Source organism: Suricata suricatta, chromosome 9, assembly GCF_006229205.1.
Source record: "Suricata suricatta isolate VVHF042 chromosome 9, meerkat_22Aug2017_6uvM2_HiC, whole genome shotgun sequence".
NCBI lineage: Eukaryota > Metazoa > Chordata > Mammalia > Carnivora > Herpestidae > Suricata > Suricata suricatta.
The window spans coordinates 23,933,662-23,953,422 of NC_043708.1; the positions used below are offsets into that span (position 1 = coordinate 23,933,662).

Here is a 19,761-nt window from a genome sequence, read left to right on the forward strand (position 1 = left end):
CCTGCCCCCGCCGCCGTCCGGCGCTGGGCTGCGCCGGAGCTCGTTCGCTACTCTTCTTTCGAAATGCTGTGGTTCCTGCCCCGCTTCCTTTCTCCTGTCGGCCCAGCTGGCGGTGACGGGTCTTGCTCTGCCCCCGGCGCCTCTTGAGCTCGCCCGCCGGTCCCTCCTGGGCCGCGGACCCCAGCCCCGCTGGCTTCGCTGCCCCCTGCTTGTGGCCTCGCACCCCGCTCCCCATCTCCGCGCGCACTCCCTGCCCGCGGCCGGCCGGGGAGCCTCGCCTTGCGCTGGCCTGAGCCCCGCTAGGTGCTGGCCCCTGCACGCGCGTCGCCGTGCCTCGCCGTCTCCTCCGTCGCTCAGAGTGTGGGAGCCGAGCGCCGAGCGGGAACCGGTAGGCTCTGGGGTCCTCTGAGTGAACGTCGTGGCCAGAGCCCAGGTGGGACGTAGGGGCTGACCTAGGGACTTTGGCGACCTCCCGCATTCGCCTCACCCTCCTGGTTCGGGTGACCGTCCGGGTTTCAGCCCACGCGAGTGTCTGGGCAGGGGTTCGGCGTCCAGGCGCGAAGGGCGCCTCCGGCGCAGGTCACCTTTCGGGCCTCCCTATGCTCACCGCACAGGGAGATTCAAAGGGACGGGGGAGACTACTGGTCTCGCCAAGTGGCAAGTGTAAGTTAATTTCCCAAGTCTGAAATTAAAAGAGGCAGCGTAAACTGTAGCGGTAGAGGTGGCGCCCGGGTCAGAGTGTGAGTCTTCAGTTTACTGATCAAGTGACCTTGGGCAAGTCACTTCTCCCTGTCTCCGTCTCCTCATCTGTCAGACGTGGGTGCTAATCTTACCTGTCTAATAAGACTGCTGGGGGAATTACATGAGCCACTAGGGCTGGGGCACTGGTGCCTACCTCCTGGTACGTGCCGTGCTGGTGGGCTTCGGCGTCGGGAGAACAAGGTGCTGTCACAGGCGTTCCTGGATGTGTGGCTTCCAGCACCGGGGTTCTCGCCTTTTACTTCTATCCCGAATATCTCCCATCTTCTAATGCTACTTCAGTCTCTGTCTCTGTCTCTGTCTCTCTCTCTCTCTCTCTCTCTCTCTCTCTCACACACACACACACACACACACACACACACACACACACACACACCTTTGAATCACCCAGCTTTTCCCTGTGACTTTATGTTCTCTTACTTTAAAATATCTAACCATTTTTGTCTTTTTTCCATCATATGAACTCTTATCCTTTGTAGTATATTCAAAATTGAGGGCATGTATTTAACATTATAGCAATAAGAATGTTAAGCATAATTTCTAAAAGACTCAGCAAATGAACACTCAGAGTCTCATAAACATCTGTCCCTTGCATATGTCAATATTTATAAGTTGAAGCTTTTTTTTTTTTTTAAACTTCCCCTTTAGCTCCTTGTGTGCTTACGACAAACAACCCCAAACGTTTTAAATGGAAAAGCCTTAAGAATAGTCCGGGACTGTATTGGAGGATGATAGCTTTGTCTCTCGAGTGTGGCTCCTCTCCCCCTCACGCCTTTTAATTGGTTCCTGAGTTCTCTTTTTGTTCTTAGGACAGGGATAAAAGTACTTCTGGTTAGTGTCTTCCTCTTGTCCTTAGCAGGGTGAGTGTTGGTTTCTTCTTATGTCATGTGGGGGTTTGTTACTGTGGCCCAGAGTAAGCTCTTACCCCTGAAGTGGGATTTGTTGCTTTAAAAATAATAGTAATGATAACTTCCCATTAATAGAATGCTTACTCTGTGCCAGAAAGTGGAAAAAGATTTACTTGTATTATCTGATTTAATCCTGTCAAGAGTCAGTTTCTCTCCATTTTATTCAGTTAATTTATGAGAGAGAGAGACAGCTAGGAGTGCAAGCAGGGGAGACAGGAAGAGGGAGAGAGAGAGAATTTTAAGCAGGCTCCATGCTCAGCACCGCGTCTGACATGGGGTTCAGTCCCTCAACCGGAGAGGAAATCAAGCATCAGATACTCAACTGCCTGAGCCACTCATTTTTAGAGGAACAAACTATAGCCAAAAGAGGTTATCTTATCTGTCCAAGTTACTGTGGAGATTTTACTGTCTATGTGAAATTGTCACCTTGTTGTGATGAAGTTTACAATCGTTTGTTTTTATTGGCTGTTGATCCAGTATTGATATTCCAGGGCAGATTATGGTCTTTGCCTTCAAGGTGTTTTTAGTTTGGGAACACAACAGTACCGCTGGAACAAACATCAGCAATTCAAAACATAGAGTTGAGTGTGATATTATAATTCTTTATGTACTGAGCCCAAGAAATCTGCTTGAGGGGAGGGACAGAATCTGTCTCGTTTCCTGACCTCCTAGAGCCCTTGGTGTTGTGTCCTGTAGGTTCTACAAATATTTGCTGGATTGTGAGACAACACAAATCTCAACACAGAGATTTGGAGGAGCACCAAATGCATATGAATTAGGGTTGAGATATTCAAGAATGTTTCTTAGGTTAAAGCAGTGGTTCTCCGGGCGCCTAGGTGGCTCAGTTGGTTAATTGTCTGACTTCGGCTCAGGCCTCGACCTTACATTCTGAGAGTTCAAGCCCCGTGTTGGGCTCTGTGCTGACAGCTCAGAACCTGGAGCCTACTTCACATTCTGTGTTTCCCTCTCGCTTTCTGCCCCTCCCCCACTTTACTCTCTCCCTCTCTCTCTGTCAAAAATAAACATTAAGAAAAAAAGCAGTGCTCTCTCTCAAAAATAAATAAACATTAAGAAAAAAAAGCAGTAGTTCTCAGCCACTGCTGATTTTGCTGGGGATGCTCAGGGTATGTTCTGTTGTCACTACTGGGCTGGGGGGCAGTGGGAGGGCTGTGACTGATACCCAGTGGGTGGAGGCCAGCGATGCCGCTAAAGACCCTGCAGTGCACAGGAGCCCCTGCAACGAAGACTTATCTGGCCCCAAATGTCGGCACTGCTGCCATGAGAAACCTTGAGTTAGCATCAACCTGGGTTTCCAGAGCAGTGTGGAACTCCTGCATCCGGCTTGGCTCAGAGTTGTATAACCTGGGGAGCAAACCTAAAAAACTGCTTCAAATTAAGAGTTTGATTGGATCCTTCTGGCACCTTCCACTGGAAAATGATCTAGTAAGTAAGCAGTAGAGGCCTAAGAAAGTGAAATCGAAAGAGATTTCTGCCATCCTCTCTTGGAGGGAAACAGTAATGAGAAATGAGTTTGGACATTCAGTTGTTATTGAATTAAAGGTGTTGATTTTTTAAAAAGCAAAGGTTTTGATTTTTTGATTTTAAAAAGCAAAGGTTTTGATTGCTTGAAAGCAGGAATCTACAATTATCCAGGGTAATTATAACTCGTTTTTCAATAATAGTCTCTGCAGAGAGTGCCTTTTGAGTGTCTTCATGTTTGTTAGCTGAAGTTTTATTGATGAAGTAAGAAAACTTCATTTTTTCCCCCTGAACTCAGCTGTACAGTGGCCACAGTGTTCTTATTGTTTTGTGAACTGTAATTGTTGCTAATAATCTTTTATTTGGGGCACCTGGGTCCTTTAGTCCCCAAGAGGCGAGAGCTAGCGCTCTTTATATAGTGAAAGTCTCTGAGGCATACATACTGCATCACTTAGGACAGGCCTTTTTTTTTTTTTTAAAGTTTATTGAGCTGTGTGGAAAATAAAGGGCAAAATCTGTTACAACCTTGAAGTCAGTAGTAGTACTTGTATATGACCCTGAGAGCTATCAAGGCCCTTAGATGCTAAGGACTGGAAACAGGTCATGTGAACTTGCACATGATTCATGCAGGTCTTTGAGCAGTGCAGCACGTCTTTCTGCAGGGATGGGAATGTTGCATACTGTGGCTATTTCAATTTACATTGGAATTGAAAAATTGGTCACCAGCATTTTGGATGGGGAAAAAAGTGAAAATTTATGCCAAAGAACCCTTATGGCTTTTTGGTTTTTCTATTGCAGTTTTATATCAAAATGGCATAAATTTGTCTTCCTATGGTAATTTTTTTTTCTGATAACAGTTGTGTTTTTGTGTTGAGATAGCCAATTAGTCCTGGCATAATTCAGTCCATAACAGCATAACCGAAGTTTGTAATATGAATGTCCACGTAAGAGCTTGTTTTGGTCATAAGGACTGACAAGAAATTGGACCGCCTGGTCTCTGGATTTGGTTGGAATATAAACTCAGCCAGTTTCTTTTTATTTAAGCCTACCACATAACCTGCTTTTGGTTCCTCTGCCCTTGAATCTAAAAGGCCAGGCTAATTATCCCTTTGCAGCCTGTTTAGTGAAGGGGAAGTCCTATGAGACCTGTTCTAGAGAACTCTGACCTGATATTCAAATGCTTTAGAAAAAAAAACAACACCTTTTTTTGGTTCTCTTTATAGAGAAAGTAATAAGTACACAATAAATTTAAATCTGAAGCATGATCAGAATGTTTGAAAGCATTTTCTGGTAACATAGGAAGAAAATTATTGTTTTAAATATTGTCAAATATAAAAGAAATCATTATAGGAAAGTGTCTTTGTTTTCCTCTTTACCTTGCTTTAGAAGCTATAAATTATAAATTTAGTTATTCCTGAGCTTTCATTTTACTTTCTCTGCTCATTGTTTCTAAGACTTCAGCCGTACTGGTATCACAGTCATGGTTTTTGCCATGTTAGAGAATACATTCCAACATTATTTGGCTATTATTTTTTCTTTAAATGACATTTAAATTTTTGTTTCATTCTAAATAGTATCTGTGGTGTTACTATTTTCACGTATCAACTTTTCCTAATATGTGTTAAAATAAATATATACCTGTTAAAAAAAAACCCTATATTCCCATATACCATTTAAATTTGCAGAATTTATCTTGGTTTCTCTGGTCTCTTTGAGGAATGCTTGTAGAATTGGTCTACATTTGGCTGACATATTAAAAGCTATCCTATAGGGGAAAAATGGCTTTTTCTTCTTTATAGTGGTCTCAATTTCATTAAATAAATTTAGGAAACCTGAAAAGCTGTGTTTGTAATTGTTTTCTCTCCAACAATAGGACTCCCATCTTCTACACTTCTACATTTCAAAACTTAAGTTTTGGAAATAAACTTAAGTATGTCTTTCTCTTTTTCTTCGTACCTCTCTGAATCTAGTTACACATGGTTTTACCAGTAGTTCTTATATAATTTAGCATGTACCTTTACCTTTAAAAATCAAGAGCCCTATTTCTTTTCACTGTTTTCTCCTGCATACATTAAGCTGTTAAGATGCTCTGAGAAGTGGCTCTTAGCATATGAAAAATGCTCCAGGACATGGGAATCATAAATACCCTGGGCAATTTGGTATTGTGCAGGAACACTTTTATACATTGCTGTTAGGAGTGTAAATTGATACAAATGCTGTGGAGGGCAGTTTGTCAATATCCATCAAAATTGTAGTATATGCCCTCATTGATCTATTCCTTCCAGGAATTTATCCTCTAAATTTATTTCTTTTGCCTATTTAATGACACAGACACAAGGTTGTTATATATAGGATGGTGTGTAATGATGAAAGATTAGAATGGACATCAATAGGGAACTGGTTAAATAAATTATGGAATATCTAGCCAATGAAATATTAATCAGCTGTAGAGGAAAGTGAGAAAGCTTTTAGTATATACTTATAGAAAGATCACTGAGATACAAATGGAAAAAACAAAGTATGTTTAATATTCTCATTATTTGGATAAAAAAGAACATATATGCACATACCTGTGTGCGTATAGTATCTCTGGTAGACTGTACAAAAGCTAATAACATTGGTTGCTTTTGGGGGTGGGGACTAGGATGAGTGGAAATTTCTGCTGTATACTTTTACGCTTTTTGAATTTTGAATAATGACTATATTACCTATTCAGAAAAAATACACGCAGATGTATCATGAGACTTTTCACTGTTCTTATATTGTAAAAGACATCTCTATTACCTTTCTGCCCATCAGGAACTGACTCTTCCTGGGCCTTTTTCTCTCTGATGAATTTTTTATGAAATACAAGTTATAAATCTCCTTAGGGATTAATTTTGTGGTATTCTTTAAATCCACTACTGTCTTTCATTATTTTTGTGCTAATTTCATTTATGTCTAAGGATAAATCAAAGGCGGATAGAACCACTACTTAGATAAGCTGATAGTGTTAGTCAATGACAGAAAGAAGGCAGACTTTTAAATTTCTATTTTGTTTCCATTTTATTTAGTAAGGTATTTTCAAATTGAAAAAGGTAAAGAGGCATTGTTGCTTTCGGTTTTGAGTAATGGCAGACTAGATAATTGGATCAGTTCTCCCACTGGGGACAATTAGAAAATAATTGTCAACATATAAATATTTGCTTGAAGATCCTGGGGAGCCAGCTAGTAATGAAGAATTACCAGGCCAAACTCAAGATGAGAGCAGAAGTATAAAAATAGGGGTCCAAAGGTGAGAGTCCATTTTGGGGGCTCCTTTCTCCTCTGATGGCATACGCTGGATTCTTGAGTGGGGAGGCTTTTCAAGCCTGTGAATGTGCCTCTCTGGACTAAAGCAATAAGCATTAATGTTCAGAACCAAGTAGGGGGAGCCCTAGTGAACCCTCTTTTCTCTAGATTGGGACTATGAAAGGCCATGTTCTGGAAGTAAGGGTAAACCAGAAGTAGGCCGTTATAGGGACTACAGCTCACCTTCAGAAACATCTGAGTTCATGAAATTGGGTTAAAGTGTGCCCCCAGGGTGCTAGTGTCTCCAGGTATGTGGAAGAAGCCAAGGAAAATCTCTGGAGGCTCAGTCAGATTAGGTTTCAGATTATTTCTACAGATAATCTTGTGAATTGTTTCTGGCACATACTGTAAATGACGATTCCCGAGAAGAGATAACATGAACAAAAATCAAAAGAAACAACAGACAGTAAAAATGGATCCCAAGGGGCACCAGACTAAAACATAATTATATTTATTATGTTTGAGATCAAAGAAAAGTTTCAGAAATTTGGCAAAGAACTGAAATTTATAAAAATAGAACCAAATAGAAATTGTATAACTGAAATATACAGATGAAAATTTAAAACTCAGTTGATAGGTTTAGCAAAAAGTTACAACACCTGAAGAGAGAATAGTGAATGGTCAGAAAAAAAAGATAGAAGAAAATATCCAGAAGGAAATATGTAAAAATGCAACAATGGAAAATTCAGGAAAGAGGTAAAAGACATAGAAGGTATGGTAAGAAGGTCTAACATTTGTATAATTGGAGTTCCAGAAGGTGAGGAGAGCCAGAATGGACAGAAACAATGTTTGATGAGATAATAGCTCTGAATTTTCCAAAGTGAATGGAATGCACAGATTTAAGAAGCCCTGTGTATCCCATACAGGATAAGTACAATGAAATCTATAGTAGATATACGTTAAGTTAAACTTGCTGTAAAAACCAAAGCAAAGAGAAAAAGGAGCCAGAGAAGAATTACAGTTTGCTTTCGAAAGAATAGTAATTAGACTGACAGCTGACTTTTGCACAGAACAGTAGAAGCTAGACTATTGAAGGAAATACCAGTATACATTTTTGTCAGGAAAATAGTTGTTGTTTTTAATTTTAGAGCATGTAAGTGGGGGAAAGGGGCAGAAGGAGAGAAAGAATCTTAAGCAGGTTCCATGCTTGGAGCAGAGCCTGATTTGGGGCTTGATCCATGACTCTGGAATCATGACTTGAACTGAAATCAAGAGTCAGATGCTTAACTGACTGAGACACCCAGGCAATGCCAGGAAAATAGTCTTTAAGAATGAAGGTGGGGTGCCTGGGTGGCTTAGTTGGCTAAGCATCTGACTTTAGCTCAGGTCGTGATCTCACGGTCCATGAGTTTGAGTCCTGTGCCAAGTGAGCTTGTACCCTACATTGGGTGAGCTCAAGCCCCGCTTTGGATGAGCCCCGCCTCTCTCTCTCCCTCTCTCTCTGCCCCTCACTCACTTGCACCCTCTCTCTTTCAAAAAAATAAGTGCTCATCCAAAAAAAAAATGAAGGTAAAATAAAGATATTTTCAGATAATCAGAAACGGGATTTTTCACCAGCTAAATTCTTCAGGCAGAATCAGAATGATCCAAGATGAAAGGAAAATCACAATTTCATCTCACTCATTAACATAGATGCAGAAAGTCGTGAGCAAAATTTTAGTAGACTAAACCCAGCTACATATATGACCCAGTTGAGTTTTTCAGGAATGCAAAGTCATTTTAGCACTCTTTAAAGGTCAGTGTAAATCATCATTTTAATATATTAGGGGATAAAAATGATCAACTTAATGCGAAAAAAGTGTTTGATAAAATTCACCCTCCACTTATGATTCAAAACTCTTAGCAAACTAAGAATAAAAGAAAACTTTCTTAATTGGACAAAGCATATCTATCTGCAAAATCCCTATAAGTAGCATCAAACTTAATAGTGAGATTTGAAAGTTTTCCTCTTGAGATTGGGAATAAGACAAGGGCGCCCACTCTCACCACTTATCAGTCATCCTTTTTTTGGATATTCTAGCCAATACAGGCAGGCAAGAAAAAAATACATATATATGAGGATTAAAAAGGAATCCTGTTAGATCTGTTCTTTGCAGTTCATAACTATGTACGTGGAAAATCCAGAAGACTCTAGAAATAAATTATTAGAATAAGTTAAGCTAGATTGCTGGGTACAGAGTCACTTTGCGAAATTTCTCTGCACTTATGTATACAAACGTACCTCAGAGATATTGCAGGTTCAGTTCCAGACCACTAAGTAAAGCAAATATCCCAGTAAAGCAACTGAAGTGTTTTGGTTTCTCAGTGTATATAAAAGTTATGTTTACACTATATTGTAGTCTATTAAATGTGCAATCCCAGCCATATCTAAAAAAAGTAATACCTTAAATTTTAAAAATATTGCTAAAAAATACTAACCATCATCTGAGCATTCAGCAGAGGTTTAAACCCTGATCATAGATCACTGTAACAAATATAATAATGAAGAAGTTTGAAATAGTGCAAGAATTATCAAAATGTGACACAGACATGAAGTGAGCAAATGCTGTTGGAAAAATGGTATTGATAAACTTGCTGGGCACAAGGTTGCCATGAGCTTTCAACTTGTCAAAAATGCAGTAACTGGGCATCTGGGTGGCTCAGTCGGTTAAGCATCTGACATCTGCTCAGGTCATGATCTCACAGTTCGTGGGTTCAAGCCCCTCATTAGGGCTCACACTGTCCCAAGTGTGGAGCCTACTTGGGATTTTCTCTCTTTCCCTCCTTCTCTGCCCCTCTCCCACGGGTGCTTGCGCTCTTGCTCGCCCTCTCTCTCCCTCTCTCTCTCTCTCTCTCTCTCTCTCTCTCTCTCTCTCTCTCAAAACTAAACTTAAAAAAAATGCAATAGCTGCCAAGTGCAATAAAGTGAAGCACAATCACATGAAGTATGCCTGGACCAGCAAGGAAGTTAAAAATATATAAAAGGGGTGCCTGGGTGGCTCAGTCAGTTAAGTGTCCAATTTAGGCTCAGGTCATGATCTCACGGTTCGTGGGTTCGAGCCCCACGTCAGGCTCTGTGCTGACAGCTAGCTCAGAGCCTGGAGCCTGTCTTCAGATTCTGTGTCTTCCTTTCTCTCTGACCTTCCTCTGCTCATGCTGTCTCTTTCTCTCTCAAAAATAAATAAAACATTAAAAAAATTTTTTTTAAGTATAAAAATACTATTTGCTGTAGGTTTAAGAAAGTTCAAATACCTGGGAATAAGTATCACAAAATATGTGCAAAGCCTTTGTGCAGCAGATTATAATAATAATAATAATAATAATAATAATTTTTTAAAACCAGAGCATCTATTGTGTGACTAAATGTTGAAATCCTTGAGATGAGTGGGATGCCACATTAGCCGCCTTCTTGGGCTTAGGTGTTGTTAATTTACAGAATCCAGGCCTGCACCTGCGGCATAGTTTTTAGGTGCCTCATTTGGTTGGCCTCGGTGTAATTTTGTCTTTTAGCCTTGGCATTCCTGTTATACTTTCTCTTCCACCTGGCAGGAGTGCCACATTCGCCACAGATTGACTTCCAAAGGTGCCAGGCCTTAGAGCCACAGTGGAGCCACACACGTGTGTCTTATTGTGATGCTTTCCAAATGGTGATGTCACCTTTGTCATCTTGTTTCTGTGGCTGAAACCCCATAATACATTATTGAGAGAAATGAAGTCATAAATAAATGGAAATATGTATCATATTCCTAGATTGAAAAACTCAATATCGTAAAGAAGTCAGTTCTCCTCAACTTGATATATAAATAAAATGCAACCCCCAGTAAAAATCCCAGCAGGGTTTTGATTTTTTTTTTTTGCATGGAATTTGACAAGCTCGTTCTAAGAAGTATATATAGGAATGAAAGGCCATAAACAGCGTATTTAAAAATACTCCAAGTGAGTAAGAACAAAATGGAAAGATTTGCTCTATCAGGGTATCAAGATTTATTTTAAAGCTTTTACAGAATAGTTTACTAGGTCCTAGGAATGGAATAAAAGCCTAGAAACAAAATCTTTGCTTTGCAACCAAGACTGTACTGTAGAATAGTGAGGAAGGAATGGTGACTGTTGCTGGGACTGTTGAATATCCTAAGAGAAAGGAAAGAAACTTGATCCTTACCTCACACAGCATACACATAAAGTATCAATTCTAGTTGGATTTACACCAGCATCTGAACGGCAATACAGTACGCTCCTAAAAGATAATACAGAAGAATAGTTCTCAGCGTAGGGGAAGACACTGCCAACAGGACACACAAAGGGCTAATAAAGAGTGATACATTTCGACTACATTAAAATGAAGAACTTTGGTTCTTCACCATTGAAAGAGTGAGAAGGGGGGCGTCTGGGTGGCTCAGTCGGTTGAGCATCTGATTTCGACTCAGGTCATGATCTCATGGTTCGTGGGTTCTAGGCCCGCATCAGGCTCTGTGCTGACTGCTAGCTCAGAGCCTGGAGCCTGCTTCCGATTCTGTGTCTCCCTCTTTCTCTGCCCCTCCCCTGTTCATGCTCTGTCTCTGGCTCTCAAAAATAAATAAATGTAAAAAAAAATTAAAACTTAAAAAAAGAGTGAAAAGGTAAATCACAGAGTGGAAGCAGGTATTTGTAACACATGTAATTAACAAAAGATTTGTATTTAGAACAACTATAAGTAATAAAGAGATGATCCAGCTTTCAGCTTTTGGCTTGGAAGTGGCCAAGGTTCCATTTTCTGCAGCTGTCCTTAATCCAGGGTCCTCAATCCAGGGTCCTCTGATTCCAGCTGCCTCCACCATGCCACCTAAATTCGACTCAATGAGATCAAAGTCACGTACCTGAGGTGCACCAGTGGGAAGGTTGGTGCTATGTCTTCCCTGACCCCCAAGATTGGCCTTCTGCGCCTCCTAAGTAGGTTGATGATGACATAGCCAAAGCAGCCAGTGATTGACTGGAAGAGTCTGAGGATTACAGTGGAAATGACCAAGATAGATAGGCCCGGACTGAGGTGGTACTTTCTGTGTCTGCCCTCATTATCAAAGCCCTTGAGGAACTGCCGAGATATAAACAGAAGCAGAAGAACATTAAGCACGATGGAAATATCAGTTTTGATGAGATTGTCGACATTACTGGACAGATGGGGCACCCATCTTTTAGTTGGAGAATTGTCTGGAGCCATTAAAGAGATCCTAGGGACCGCCACACTGTGGGCCGTGATGGCCGTCACCCTCATGGCGTTGTCGGTACAGTGGTATGCCCAGCTAGTTGAGAACTACAAAGGAAAATATTTCAATAAATGATCATTTTGTTAAAAGAAAAAAAAAGAATCCAACAGCAAAATAGGGAAGAGACTTGAACAGGCATTTTATAAATGATTATTTCCAAATGGCCAAGAAACATGGTAAGTCGTCAGTGATATGCAAACTAAATGAGCCTTAGCATGGCCCGAATAAAAACTATTAATATGACCAAATATTGCAGAGGCTACAGAGTAATGGGAATATTCCTCAATACCAGCATGAGTGCATATTTGGTACAACCCCTTTGGAAAATAGTTTGACATTGTCTATAAAAGTTTATCATTCAGATTTCTGTTACTCAGCCATTCCATTTCTGGTTTATTACAAAATAAATGCATGCTCATGTGTACCAAGAGACATGAACAAAAATATTTATAGCAGCATTATTCATAATAGTAAAAACTTAGAACCCAGACTTCATCAATGGTATATTGATAAATTAGCATTAAACATAATAGCCCAAAACTTAGAAAGAAACCAAATTTCATCCATGGTATATTGATGAATTACAGTGTATTCATGGAATATTATATAGCAACGAAAATGAAAAAACTAACCCACACGACCTGGTTAAGTCTCTTTTTTTTCTAATTTTTTAAATATTTATTTAAACATTTAAATGAGACAGAGTGCAAGGTGGGGAGGGGCAGAGAGAGAGAAAGACACAGAATCCGAAGCAGGCTTCAGGCTCTGAGCTGTCAGCACATAGCCCCATGCAGGGCTTGAACCCATGAACTGCAAGATCATGACCCGAGTCAAAGTCGGCCACTTAACCGACTGAGCCACTCGGGCACCCCTCTTTTTTAAAAGTGTTTTTATTTTGAGAGAGAGAGAGTAGGAGCATGAACAAGGGAGGGACAGAAAGAGAGGGAGAGAGAGAGAGAGTCCCAAGTAGGCTCTTATGGGCAGCACAGAGCCCGATGTGGGGCTCCAAGTCAACAAACCATGAGATCATGACCTGAGCCAAAACCAAGAGTCAGACACTTAACTGAATGAGCCACTCAGGTGCCCCTATAGTTAAGTCTTTCAAACACAACGTTGGGTGAAAGAGACTTGTCTTAAAATATTCTGCATTATTTCCCTTTACATAGAGTTCAGGCAGAATGAAGCAACGCTATTTAGGAATACATATTTAGGTGGTCTAGCTATAAAGAAAAACAGAGAAATGATTCCATAAGTTAGGACAATAGTTATGGAAGAAGGGAGCAGGTAATGATTGGGAGGGTCATGAGTGGGGCTTCAGGAGTGCTAGGATTGATCTGTTTCTTGGCCTGGGTAGTAGTTTACATGTTCGCTTTGTAATAATTTATTGAGTGCACATTTTTGTGTACTTTTCTCTATGTTATATCTCAAAGATTTGAAGAGGAGTCAGTGTATAGTTATTAAGAGTGCTAGCTCTGGATTTGGACTGCCTGAACTCCTCTATCACTTCTATTCCTATTTGCTGGTCCTCTTGGGCAAGTTACTTGATTTTGCTGAACCTCAATTTCTTGAGCAATAAAAAGGAAGTAATTTTAGTATTAACTTCAGTGAGATTAAGTGATGATTCAAAAAGTTGATGCCTACAAGATGCTTAGAAAGCAATTGGCATATAGTAAATATCACTAAGGATCACTAAGGCTTGGCTATAATAAAAAAGACGATCAGAATGAAGATAGGATGTCTCGCTACTTTAAGTTCAGATTTCTGGACCCAAGCAAATTCTATCCACGTATTTTGGTCAGAGTTCTTGGTTACAAGCAATAGAAACTAATTTTGCCTGCTTTAAGCAGAAAACGGATTATTGCAAGGATACAGGAGGCTCATCGTGTTATTGGAAGGCTGAGGAATAGGCCACTCCAGAGGCTAAGCAGTAAGAACGATTTGGTTAGGGCTCTTTGGCTGCCACTATATGAATTCTCTCTCTTCTTTGTGCCACTCCTATTTCAAATTCTTGGTGGGAATACTTTAGGTCCTGTGCTGGTTCGCTAGTTTCCTGGGGCTGGAAAAAGAAGGATCTTCCATTCTGACTTCCATGTGTACTGTTTACAGCCTTCTCCTGAAGGAGAAGGCTGGCTATTTGAAAGCCAAAAGATTGACAGCTGACTACTACTTCGGGGGTCCTGAGAGAACCTGCAGGTGTAATTGTGTGATATCTTTGAGGAACGTCAGGGACTAGAAACGGACCTATGTATCTGTTATCCAAAGGGGAAGAGATGAGAACCCAGAATCTCTAGACCATTAAACTTGATGCAGCTTCTCGGCAAAGTTCTAGAATATGTCACAGATGGTTTGTGAACATATAGTAAAGGGCGGGATGGGGGTGGGGAAAATGGGTGACAGACATTGAGGAGGGTACTTGCTGGATGAGCAACGGTGTTTTATGTAAGTGATGAATCACGGGAATGTACTCTGAAGCCAAGAGCACACTGTATGCACAGTATGTTAGCTAACTTGACAATAAATTATGTATGTATATTAAAAGAAAGGGAGAAAGGAAGGAAGGAAAGAAAGAAAGAAGCGTCACCAGCATTGGCATCCGGAAAACAAATTTGACCACCTGATGATTTTCTAAGAGTCCTCGCTACCCATTCTCAGCTATCACTATTAGGTCCTCATTATCTCTCGTGAACTTGGCAATGGCCTCCCATCTGATCTGGCAAAATCCATCATAGCGACAGCTGCTATAGAATCCTACCAAAAAATACAAATTTGATTATGTCATCTCCCAGCTTAAATTTAAGCTTAAAATTCCGGATCATCTGTGGGATAAAGGCCCTTCACTATCTTCCCTGCTAGGCCAAATGCTTCCTGAGGGCCAAACTGTGTCTGCTTTAGTGCATCATCTCCGGTCTCTGGTGTGGGGCTAGGCACTTGTTAGTAATTCTTTAAGTAATGAGTTAAATTGGTGGGACAGGCTGACTCTTTCTGTACACACTGAACTGCATGGTGTTTCATTTGTTCATTTTACTAATGTTTATTCTTTTTATTTCTGTGAAGTGCTTCTAAATATTTCCTTTAAAATTTTTTTGGTGTCTAATATAGTATTGTTAATTACTGGCACAATATTGTACAGCAGATCTCTAGAACTTAGAATATCTTATATAATTCAGACTTAATACCCATTGACTAGCAACTCCCCATTTCCCTCTCCTCCCATGCCCTGACAAACATCATTCTACTCTCTGATTTTATGAATCTGACTATTTTAGATCCCTCCTATAAGTGGGATTCGCAGTATGTATCCTTCTGTGACTGACTTATTACACTTAGCATAATGTTCTTAAAGTTCACCCATGTTATCACATGTTGCAGCATTTCCTTCTCTCTAAAGAATATTATAATATTCCATCATATGTGTCTACCACATTTTTTTTAAGGAGGCTCCATACCCAATGTGGGGCTCGAACTTATGACCCTGAGATTAAGAGTCGTGTGCTCTACTGGCTGAACCAGCCAGGCGCCCCTACCGCATTTTCTTTACCCATTCATCTGTCAATAGACAGTTAAGTTTTCACATTTTGGGTATTGTGACTAGTGTCACACTGAAACACTGGAGTCCTAATATCTCTTCAAGATCCTGATTTAAATTATTTTGGATGAATACCTAGAAATGGGATTGGTAGATGATACGGTAATTCTATTTTTAGTTTTTTGAGGAATCTTTATCCTCCTGTTGTCCATAGTGGCTATACCATTTTGCATTTTCATGTAGATTCAAGGGTTCCAATTTCTTCACATCCTCTCCAATACATCTTGCTAGTTTTTTTTTTAATTTTGTTTTTTTATTTTTATAATAGCTATCTTAACAAGGTAAGGTGATACCTCATTTTTTGTGGTTTTGATTTGCACTTCCTGATGATTGGTGATGCTGAGCATCTTTTCATATACTTACTGGCCATCTGGATGTCTTTCTTGGAGAAATATGTATTCTAGTCTTTAGCTCATTTTTACATCAGGTTATTGGATTATTTTGCTACTGAGTTGTAGGAGTTTAAATTTTTTTTAATGTTTATTTATTTTTGAGAGAGAGAGAGAGAGTGCAAGCAGGGGAGGGACAGAGAAAGAGAGAGAGAGAGAGAGAGAGTGGAGAGACAGAATCTGAAGCAGGCTCCAGATTCCCAGCTGTCAGCACAGAACTGGCCCAGGGCTCCAACTCACGAACTGCAAGATCACGACCTGAGCTGATGTTAGATACTCTACTGACTGAGCCACCCACGTGCCCCAAGCCCCTAACTTTAAATGGAACAAAGAGGAACAACAGATCGAGGCCAGTGTGGTCAGAGGTCATCTGAGGGATGATTGAGAGAGCTGGAGATGGCCTGAGGAAGAATTTGCGGGAAAGCTTATAGCAGGCTGTAAATATTTGAAAGGATATTGTGGGGAGGGATCGAAGAGCAGAGCTTAGTAGGAAGCACATTTTACTTAGGTCAACAAAGGGAAGAACTTCGTATTCTCATTATCTCTTTGTGAAAAGGGCCTCTTCACAGAGTAGCAGCTACTGGGAAATATCTGACGCTTGTCCAGGACTCAGTTCCTTTGTTGAGAGGTTTAAAGAAAGCGTAGTTCTCCCGAGTTTCTCCTTTACTCTCACACCGAGTCCCTCTCACTGCACTTCTGACACCAGAGGCGGTGTTTCCCCCTCACACCACACAATTCTGTGACACCACCTGGGTGTCCTGTGATTGAACTGAATAATGACACTCCGCCTAGAGATAGCATCACATCCCACAGGTTAAGGGGCTTGGTCCTTTAGTTCCCCAGCCCCCCAACTTTAGATGCCAATCTCAAGTTGGGGTTACCCACAACTCGGGTTACCCACAACTTGGGTTACCCTCAACTGCCAACTGACTTGGCTGTAAATTGGAGGTTCCCATGACCTCCCTTCCTTGGATTTGATGGTTTTCTAGAGTAGCTCAGAGAACTCAGGAGAATACTTCCATTTCCTAGTTTATGAAAGGATATGAGAAAGGATACAGATGAAGAAGTCCGATGAAGAGATACAGGGGGTGAGGTCCAGGAGGATCCTGAGTGCAGGAGCTTGTCCCCTTGGAGTTGGGGTACATCACCCTCCAGGATAGGGATGTGCTCACCAACCTAGAAGCTTTCCAGACCCTGGACTTTGGGGATTTGTGGAGGTTTTATCACATCAGCATGGTCAATCATTAACTTTGTGTGAAGACCCACTCCCCTCACTGGAGAATGGGGGTGGGGCTGACAGTTCCAAGCCTCTGATGGTGGCTTGGTCTTTCTGGTGAGCAGCCCCCATCCAGGCGTCCATCCCGAGTTGCCTCATTAGAACATAAGACACTACTAGCACCTGGTAAATTCCAAGGGATTTAGGAACTCTCTGTCAGAAACTAGATTCAGAGACCACGTATTAGAACAAGTCATGCTCCTACTGCTGTTTTCACTTAGGAAATCATCAGGATTTTCGGAGTTCTATGCCGGGAACCAGGGGCAGAGACTAATATATATATTTCCTATTATGTCCCAAGAAGAAAATTGGGTGGCATAAGCTCTAAGGTCTTTCTGCCTATGGGAGTGTGAGTTGACAAAAAGAAAAATAGATCTTTTCACATTACAAAAAAATGAGGTTGGCTTTAAATTGGATCACAAGTATTTGCCCATCATTTGTACTTTTATGTTGTTACCAAACTCTGAAATTTGCAGTGTTTGAGGTTTAGTTCATGAAGTTGTATTTTGTACTGAAAAGTGGACTTGGGGTGTCAGTTTCTTTCCGTCTTAATGAAAGGAGATTGAACCAGGGATTATCTAGATATGCTGAATCATTGGCTTTTCTGAGTGCTCAAGAAAAGTCTAGATGAATAAACCAGAAGACTTAGTAGCACCTAAAGATCAGGATCATGACTGCCTGCATTTGACTCTCTCGGTACCTTAGTGTTCTTACCTATAAAATGGCCATGATACGGGCCCTAGGCCTGTGACCTGGGGGACGTGGGTTCATTATGCATTTCACCTGTATACTCCTTGAGGCTACCTACCAGTTCTCCTGTAAGTCACTGGTGAGAGAGTGAGTGAAAGAAATTACAACCCTCCCCCCATATGCAGTGGGAGTTTACCGAATGTAGAGGTGCCCCCCCATCCTTTGGTTCTGAATTCCAGTTCATTTTGTCCTAAATCTCTGCCCTCTGTGTGCTGCCTAATTTAACCATATGCTTTCTGAGAAATGTGATTCTTAAATCAGAATGAATTTTGTGGGGACTTGTTTTGGAAAGGGTTTTATCCTTTCATGAATGGGTTATGATGGTCTGAGAATTCTTGGATGTGAGGACTTGAATAATTTATGCACTAGGCCTCTCAGAAATCTATGTCCAGGATATTTTTGGAAAGAGAAAGTTGGTTGAAACTGCCAGATTTTTTTTTAAGATACAGATAATTATGATCATGTCTCTTCTCAAATATTGATCTTTTTCTTTCCATGATTTTCTAGAGAATGAAGATCTAGAAAACACCAAGGTGACCTCTCTAGCAGCTTCTGCCTCTGATCCAGAGCCCCATTCCTCACCGTACAGGTAGGGACAGCAACTGCTTGGCTCCTAGACGCTTGCTTATCTCCTGAGATGAGGGATTGCTGAGGCATGGATGGCGACTTTGAGGGGGACAGCAAGTTGGAGTGAAGAGTATGGAGGTTTGGTCACCAGTTAGCCATCCCTTAAGTGCGTTTAGGGGCAATATCAGGTCTCTTTCAGATTATGAAATTTTCTTTGCTCCCAGAGAATGAAATTGTAACAAATAATGTAGTGTCTTTTTTATCTTCTCCTGAAGCCCAGGTTGAAATGTTAAAACATTAGACATGGATTCTAGGTAGACTTTCAAGAGAATGTGTGTTTGGTTTTTACCCATAAGATACACACACACATGCACGCACATGCACACACATGCACGCATGCACTTTTGGAGGTGTTTTTTAAAATATAATTTTTAGATTAAACCAGTATGATAACTTTCAGATTGTTATTCTTTAAAAAAAATTTTTTTTAATGTTTATTTTTGAGAGAGACAGTGTGAGGTGTAGGGGGCAGAGAGAGGGAGACACAGAATCCGAGGCAGGCTCCAGGCTCTGAGCTCTCAGCATAGAGCCCGACATGGGGCTCGAACTCATGAACTGTGAGATCATGACCTGAGCCAGAGTTGCATGCTTAACTGACCAAGCCACCCAGGTGTCCCTCAGATCGTTACTCTTAATTTCCTGCCCCGTCCATTTCATCTACCTGCCATCATCGATATCAGAGTATATAGCAGAAAGGGAAGAGTTGTACTAAGCTCTAGTTTAAGTGGAAACCCTCAAAATTAATGGAATAATTAATGAAAAACTATATTTTGGAGAACCCTGAGCTAATGTTAATTATGGTCCACCTGACCTGCTCAGGGCACGGTAGTGTCCAGTAAGACCAGTGTGGTCTCCACACCCTACACAGAGTTGATGGCTGGGGGTAGGGAGGAATGTCAAGATATTTAAAGAATCTGTTATTCGTTTTTAAAAATCTTTTTCTAAATGTTTATTTTTGAGAGTGAGTTTGAGAGAACACGAGTTGGGGAGGGGCAGAGAGAGAAGATCTGAAATGGGCTCTACACTGAAAATAGAGAGCCTGATTCAGGGCTCGAACTCACAAACAGTGAGATCATGATGTAAGCCAAAGTCAGAGACTTAACTGGCTGAGCCACCCATGTGCCACTGTTATTTCCTTTTTGAAAAAAATTATTTTATTTATTAATTTTTTTTAAGTAAACTCTATGCTCAGTATGGGTCTTGAACTCACAACCTTGAGATCAAGAGTCACATGCTTGGACGCCTGGGTGGCTCAGTCGTTTGAGCGTCCAACTTCAGCTCAGGTCAGGATCTCACTGTTCGTGGGTTCAAGCCCCGTGTTGGGCTCTGTGTTCACAGCTCAGAGCCTGGAACCTGCTTCCGATTCTGTGTGTCCCTCTCTTTCTCTGCCCCTCCCCTGCTCATGATCTGTTTCTGTCTCTCAAAAATAAATAAATGT

The 19,761-nt window shown here is 41.1% G+C and overlaps 1 protein-coding gene across 1 annotated transcript in view; it reads left to right on the forward strand.

The window, feature by feature from the left end:
- The window catches only part of TMED8 (transmembrane p24 trafficking protein family member 8), a 35,060-nt gene that overhangs the window by 312 nt on the left and 14,987 nt on the right, over positions 1 to 19,761 (forward strand). The window contains exons 2-3 of the mRNA XM_029952171.1: positions 304 to 388; positions 18,204 to 18,285. Of these exons, the coding sequence (XP_029808031.1) occupies positions 304 to 388; positions 18,204 to 18,285 (167 nt within the window). The remainder of the gene's footprint in view (positions 1 to 303; positions 389 to 18,203; positions 18,286 to 19,761) is intronic.